This window comes from Orycteropus afer, unplaced genomic scaffold (assembly GCF_000298275.1).
Source record: "Orycteropus afer afer isolate SDZICR_OR568_19922 unplaced genomic scaffold, OryAfe1.0 scaffold00045, whole genome shotgun sequence".
NCBI classification, from domain to species: domain Eukaryota; kingdom Metazoa; phylum Chordata; class Mammalia; order Tubulidentata; family Orycteropodidae; genus Orycteropus; species Orycteropus afer.
This window is the reverse complement of record NW_006921632.1, coordinates 3830496-3838668: the sequence shown is the minus strand read 5'-3', so window position 1 is coordinate 3838668 and position 8173 is coordinate 3830496. Positions and strand designations below refer to the sequence as shown.

At 36.6% G+C, this 8173-nt stretch overlaps 1 protein-coding gene across 1 annotated transcript; it reads right to left on the bottom strand.

Annotated features, from left to right (window-relative positions):
• Window positions 1-5684: 5684 nt before the first annotated feature.
• Window positions 5685-6638, bottom strand: LOC103194543 (olfactory receptor 8S1-like). The gene has a single exon (XM_007937961.1). The coding sequence runs from the start codon at window positions 6636-6638 to the stop codon at window positions 5685-5687; it is 954 nt and encodes a 317-aa protein (XP_007936152.1).
• Window positions 6639-8173: the final 1535 nt, after the last annotated feature.

Below are 8173 nucleotides of genomic sequence, written 5' to 3'. Positions count from 1 at the left end.
TAGATATTTATTCAAAGGAGAAATACCAATGACCAACAAGTACATAAAAAGTTGTTGAGTATCATTAGTCATTTGTTGTTGTTTTGTGTCATCAAGTTGTTCTGACTCATAGCAACCCTCCCTAGAGAACTGAGTAGAACTGCCCCTCAGGCTTTCTTGGGCTAAAACGTTTCTGGTAGCATATTGTTAGGTTTTGTCTACTATGGAGTAGCTGATGTGTTCAAATCACTCACCTTTTGGTTAGCAGCTGAACAATTAACCATTGCACCACCAGGGCTCCTTTCATTATGCATTAGAGAAATGTTTATGAAAACCATAATAACATATCACTTCACACCATCTACTATGGCTGAAATTTAAAAAACAAGTAACAATAGGCATTGGCAAGGGTATGGAGAAATTGGAATACTTATCAATACCTGATGGGATTTTAAAATGGCACAGCCACTGTAAAAGAGAGTTTGATTGTTCCCCAAAAGTTAAACATAGAATTACCATATTATCAGTATTACAATCCTAAGTATATAGCCAATGGAATTGAAAAAGAAATACAAATGGATTCTTGTACACCGATGTTCATTGCAGCACTTTTCACAATAGCCAAATGACAGAAACATACTAAATGTCTATTAACAGATGAATGGATAAGCAAAACATGTACATGCATACAATATAGTGTTGTTGTTTTTATGTGCCATCAAATCAGTTCCTTAGCCTTCAAGGTGACATCTTTCCTACTTAATACTTTAAAGAGGTTTTTTGTAGCAGATTTGTGTGATGCAATGTATTGTTTGATTTCTTGACTGCTGCTTCTATGGGAGATATGTACATATAGTATTTTACAAAGCACATAAAATGTGAGTGCTGTATATAAATAATGTACATGTTTATATATATATATGTGTGTGTGTGTGTGTGTGTGTGTGTGTGTGTTTATGGAGAGATAGCTAGATAGATGAAAAACAAATCCACTGCCATCGAGTTAATTCTGACTCATAGTAATCCCTATTGGCTTTCTAAGGCTGTAAATATTTACGGAAGTAGATTGCTTCATCTTCCTGCTGTAGAGATAGATAAATAGATAGATAGATAGATAGATAGATAGATAGATAGATAATTTAAGTGTGTGTCTGCATATGCCTGTATATAAAATATATTTATGAAGCATTTGTAGTAGTTCTGGACTGCCAGAAGGACGAACAAACCTATCCTGGAAGAAATACAGTTGGAATTCTCCTTAGAAGAGAGAATGGCCAGACTTGGTCTCACCTACTTTGGTCATGCTGTCAGAAGGGATCAGTCCCTGGAGAGGAATATCAGACTTTGTAAAGGGTCAGAGACAAACGGGAAGTCCCTCAACAAGACGGATTGACACAGTGACTGAAAACATGGGCTCAAGCATAGCAAGCATTGTGAGGAGAGCACAGGATCAGGCAGTGTTTTATTCTGTCGTACATAGGGTATCTACGAGTCAGAATCAACTCGACTGGCACCTAATAACAACAGTAGTAGTTATCTTTGGATGGATAGTACCATGTACTATTTTTATTATTTGCTCTTTTTAAGAGAATTCTCTTTCTCTATTGTGTATCTGTAAAAATAAAATTTAAAAAATGTGTAAGTAACACAGGCTCAATTAAAAGCAATCCATGTATAAGAAAATAAAAACCCCTCTTTATAACATTTACAGAATACTCTGGTATTCAGGTATTTGTTCTTCAAACCTGGTGTCTGTCATCTCCAAATATACTTAATTTTCTTCTCAAAACTGATTATACCATTAATACAAAGTATGGTCTATGGATCAGCGTAATTAACATCATCTGGGAAATTATTAGAAATATAGACTCTTAGGCCCCATGCCAGATTCATTGAACTTGGATCTGCATTCAGTCACATTCCCAGCTATTTCATATGTACACTAAATTTTGATAAACAATGGGTTAAACCCAAATTTAGTTTTGAATCTTTTTAAATTAGCATTTTAATAAGTTGATTTTCCTTACATTAAATACTTTCATGAATGTGATTTCCAAATATGTATTATAGTATTCAATAGCATGGGTCTATCTTGAATCAAACTATTTAATCAAACTAATAAACAATGAGTATACCGTCTTCCTTGCTATCATGAATAATTATCAGATAAATGGTCTTGTACCTAAAATTTGGTGGACTATCTGATTGCTTTTTGAACCTAGTAATGCAATGCCAGGGTAAAGAATATGAACTTTGTGAAAGCTGTTCACACATATTATCACATATTTTCCAGAAATGTTGAACCAGTTTATACTTCTGCCTAAAGCTTATGAATATACTTATCTCTTGAGATTCTCTCCAAATTTCACTACTCCTGGTATATTTAATCTTTAAAATTTGTTGATCAAAAACTATATTGCATTTTTACTTATATTTGAATTCACTAAACTAAATACTGAGAACCTTGGTGGTCCAGTGAATAAAGTGCTCAACTACTAACCAAGAGCTTGGCAGTTCAAACCCACCAGCAGCCCCACAGACTTGGAAACTGTATGGAGCAGCTGTATTCTGTTCTATAGGATCATTATGTGTTAGAATCACTTTGACAGCAGTGGATCTTTTTTTTTTTTGGTTTAGAGTGAATACTTTTTGTATATTTACTGGACAATTCTATTTCTACTTTTGTGAATTATGTGTCTATATTCTGTGTGAACATTTGATTGGCATGTCTGTGTTTTGAAAATCTTATATCAAATGCAGGTTACTGTAGGGAGATGGGATTTACATACATTGCTGGCATCACAATCTGCCAGTATTTGTCAAGAGGCTTAACAAACATTATATGTACTAATCCAATCATTTCAATTCTCAGACTAATTATAAATATAAAAAATCTCTATACTGAGATATTTTATATTTTGTTATTTTAAAAAATGAAAATGCTACCTTGAACTATATCTTAAAATACTGGATGAAGTATCTTTTAATAGTGAACTATGAAAATATTTTTAATCATGGAAAATTGTTAAGTACACTTTGGAATATATCTTTTAATAGACTTAAAATATTTGAACTTGGTATTTGCAAAAGGTTTTCAATAACATAAAAAGTACTAACAATATAATTTAAGTGAAAAATCTGCATATAAAATTGCATATGTTGTATGACTTATATTAGATACACAAAAGCAAAATAATATGACAATGGGAATTTTCCTTTTAAGCTGGAATTGTTAATATGGCTCAAGGTAGAATGGACATTAAATTTTCCCATTTTAAATAGAACTGCCAACAACTATGGCCATTTATCCTCTTTGATTACTCCCAGGTGGTACATTAGATCTATTACTGGACTCACTGCACCAATACATACTTAATAGCACATGAAAGAAATTCTATGGAGCTCTGGTAGCATAGTGCCTGAGGCATTTGACTGCTAACCAGAAGGCTGGATGTTCAAATCCACTAGCCACTCCTCAGAAGGAAGCTTTGGCGATCTACTTCAATAGTGATACTGCCTCAGAAACCCAAGGAGGGGTCGCTATGAGTGAGGTCTGACTCGACGGCACACAACAAAAACAGAGTGAGGAAAGGGAGCCTGGGATGTCCTAGCCCTTCTTGGGAATAGCCGCACATTTACAATTTACTCCCTTCCTTGTGGGAGAGAGATGGATGACTTCCCTGTCTGAAATCAAGAAAAGGAGATGCCAAGAAAATTAGTCAAATACAAGAATTCATGAAGCCAGGGAAGATTAACACATCATTTCTCTATATGTAAACTTTTGATAATTTAAATTCAGGTACTTTAAAATTAGAAAATAATGACTAACATTAATTACTACTACATGACCTAATTAACCATCTGTTTTGAATATAGTGAAAAGGTAATTGAAAGGACAGACAAATGCCATATTCTATTGTAGTGTATCCATGCCATACTTTCACACTTGCTGTCAACAGACCAATACATTATCAATCAAAATGAACATTGAACAGGTGAAACCTGATACATAATTTTGTGTGGTAATGGGTAAACATAAATGATTTAAAGCAGCAAAAAAGAAAGTAGCAATTTAAAAAATATATATGCATGATATTCCTGTATTAAAAACAGCTTACTGATAAGCATTACAAATTACGATTTCAAGGTGAAATGCGTTTGAATCAATTGACTACTAATCTTTCAAATTCTCCAAAAGGCAAGAGAAAAACATCCCAAAATATTGTTGTTGTTGTTGCTATTTGCCATCGAGTCGGCCCCTACTCATAGCGACCCCTCCTTGGGTTTCCGAGGCAGTATCACTACGGAAGTAGGAATGCCCAACCTTCCTTCTGAGGAGTGGTTGGTGGGTTTGAACCACCAGCCTTCTGGTTAGCAGTCAAGTGCCTTAGGCACTATGCTACCAGAGCTCCCAAAATATTAGAGAGATTTAAACGTTTCTCTTTTCTATGAAATTTGGACATGTTTTGATGATAGATGGTATAGGAATGTATTACTATAGAAGTGCATAATTAGGATAAAGGACATTTAGGAAAATTCAGTTTCAGCGATTTTTTATTGGACAATTGAACACCTGTGAAAGGAGCCCTGATAGTGCAGTAGTTAAGTGTTCTGCTACTAACTGAAAGGATGGCAGTTGGAACTCCCCAGCTGCTCTGAGAGAAAGATGAGACAGTCTGCTAGCATCAAGATTTATAGCTTTGAAACACTATGGGGCAGCTCTACTCTATTCTATAGGGTCATTATGACTCAGAATCAACTCTATGGCACTTTGTTTGTTCTTTTGGTTTGGGCACTTAGTTAGGAGTAGGAGCATCAAGGACTAGGAAGGATTCACAAAGGGAAGGCGGAAGGCACTAAGCATGTCCTCTCTTATAATTCTGCCAAGCACTTAACATGTATTTGCTTATTTTAGACACATTCCCACAAATTCTTTTCATCCCAAGTCCTACCTTTAAGCCTATGGAAGAGATCAGAAAACAACTTCAGTCCTTCAGCTGCAGAGCTAGATAGTCACTGGTCAAGTCGTTACCTGAGATCCACTCAGGTTCTGCATTATCCTGGTACTTCTGTTCTTTTCTGTCTGTTTTTCCTAAAAGTGTACTTTTTCCTAAGGCTGTGGGCCTATTTAGTAATGGGAAATGAGTACAGCTATGCCAGGAGTAATTTCTACACAGTCCTTAATTCTAAAATTAAGCTCCATGTAGCAGAAAACATTTGGGAACATTTTAATAATATAAGAGTGATTCATTCATTTCTCTTCCTGCAAACATAACCACAACCCATTACCCTATGCCCCTGTGAAATCATTATGATCCTCTCCCTCCAAAGATTCAGGCATTTTTCTATTTAGAAAAACTGTGGCTTTCAGTGCCTTTCCCTAACTTAACTACAAATCATTTTCACCAAACTAGCCTTCACACACACACACACACAAATACCCACAAACAAATACACAACATACACATGTATGAGATAATTTTTGGTAAATTGTTCAGTATAAAATTTTATGGTTTGACATGAATATTTAATCCATTCTTTTGCCTCTAAGTGGTATTGAACAGAATGATATATTCTGTAATAGGTCTGTCATTCTTTCTTAGGTATTTATGATTCATTTTGCCAAATTTGATTTAATGAACAGTCAGGAAGTCCTCCTTAATGTCTTGCTAAAAGTGTACCTTTAAAAATTGAATTTCCAATCATTATCTCTCTTTATTCTTCCACTGAAAACTTTGTAAATAGTTTCCTACAGTTCTTCTCAAAGCTGCTTTCACCTCTTTGTTCTTCAGGCTGTAGATGAGGGGGTTCAGCATGGGAATGATCACACCATACTGCACAGAGAAGACCAGCTCCTGAGGTGAGCCTGAGGTTGGCATGAGATAGCGGAGCAAAGCTGACCCATAGAAGAGGATCACTGCAGTGAAGTGGGAGGAGCAAGTGGAGAAGGCCTTGCTTCTGCCAGAGGTGGAGGTGATACTTAGAATGGTGAAGATGATGTAGGCATAGGAGAAAAAGACTGAAAGGAGAGTTATAAGTGCATGTGGAATGGTGGAGCAGAACATGACAATGAAGTTAGTGGAGACATCAGAGCAAGACAGATGTAAGATGGAGGGCAACTCACAGCTGTAGTGTGGGATGATAAAGGCATCACAGAAGTCCATTTTCACAGCTAGAAGGACATTGATGAATGCATCCAGAAAGCCTAAGCTCCATGAGCCCAATACAAGCTCCACACACCGCTGTTTACTCATCACCTGGCAATAGAACAGAGGGTGGCAGATGGCTGCATAGCGGTCATAGGCCATTGCTGAGAGCAGACAACTTTCAGTCCCTCCACTGAAAAATATAAAGAATGTCTGAGCCAGGCAACCCCTTGCTGAGATGGTTTTCTTCTGAGACAGCAGGTTCTCCAGCATCTTGGGCACAGTGACTGAAGAGAAGCAGACATCAACAAAAGAGAGGTGACTCAAGAAGAAGTACATGGGTGTGTGGAGGTGAGAATCAACCCTGATGACCAGCAGCAGCATCAAGTTCCCCATCACAGTTAGAAGATAAATACCCAGGAAGAGCATGAAGAGCAGAGCCTCGATCTTGGGGTCAGCAGACAGCCCGAGGAGGATGAACTCAGTGACGGTACTATGGTTCCTCAAGGCCATTTAAGAAATTTTATACCTAAAATGATACAAAAAAAGATGGCAGTGAAATGTCTATTGTCCTCCAATATTCACATTATATGGATTCTAATTTAATAACACAATTATCCAAAATATATGGGCCATGTTTTGTGGCAGTCACTCAGAACATAGTTAGATAACATATGTTGACTGTATTTGAAAAAATAATAGTTCAAAGAAGAACAAAAAATACAAACAAGCAATGATTTCATAGTGTGATTAACTGTAATGGAGCTCTTATAAAAAAATTAAGGGTGAGTACGATATCTGAAAGGAGTTAAGGAATGGAAGCACATTTAGGGTGAGGCAACAGACTAGTCAATGTATCAAGATTAAGAAATAACAAGACATGTTTCACAAAACATGGGTATTTCTTAATAGCTGAAGTTCAAAACATAGGTAGGCAATGTGGCACAAAAACTAAGGATAAAAACTCTCAAAAAAAACTCACTGCCATCGAGTCAGTTTCAACTCATAGCAACCCCTCCTTGGGTTTCTGAGGCGGTATCTCTATAGAAGTAGATTGCTCAATCTTCCTTCCAAGGAGTGGCTGGTGGGTTTGAACTGCCAGCCTTCTGGTTAGCAGTCAATGCCTTAGGACAGTCTTTGATTCCATTTTGAAAACTGGAATAATATATAACCATCTTAGGGGTTAATAAGAACTAAATATGATAACATATGCAAAGTATATATTAAAAACCTATACAATACTGCTTTGTGTAAATTAGCATTATTATTATCAACATTATTATTTGACATTATAATTATGGCTTAAGAAAGTTAATAAATCCTCATGTAGGATAATCACCTATTAGAGTTAAAACTGTTCTTGCTGATATTGCTGCTGCTTTTTATGGAACAATGCATAATAAAATCAGTTTAAAACCATAAAAGGTGGCTGTTCTTTTCCATCCTTTGCCAGTTGAAAAGCAGTTTGGCATTTGGAACCACAATGGAGCCTTCCATTCAAAAGAACTAAATACCTTGAAATTACTTAAGTTAATGGAACACAGAAGGAAGGGACAGCCAGTTCCGAAAGAGGACAGAAAGAAAAGGTGCAACCTCTAACTTCAGTCTTGAAATCACTTTCTTGGGTGGATGTATGCCTTATAAAGTACAGGACTGTGGCCAAATAAAGATGAGAGGTATTGAGGTAGTAGTAAGCCAGTGTCCAGGACGTTGACCACTTATCAGGCAGATTAGAAAAGGGGGAAAGGAGGAGTAGCATTTCTGGGACCCGTGCTCCTAGAAATCTGATGGTTTGCCAGGACACATAAATTATTATGAAATCACCAGCAGGTACTGCTTCCTATCTCAGAGAGAGGAGTTCTTATAAGTAAGTTTTCTTTGCAGATTCTAAGAAGCTTTCTTAAAATAGAGGGATAGAACCTGCAGCCCTGTGTATCTCAGTTGTGCAGACATTTGCATTCACCGTTTCACCTTCGTCCTGAGACTCTTGTCTCAGTATTCAAGGACAGGACTCTTCCATGTCCCTTGACTTTGGTTGTACCAGAACT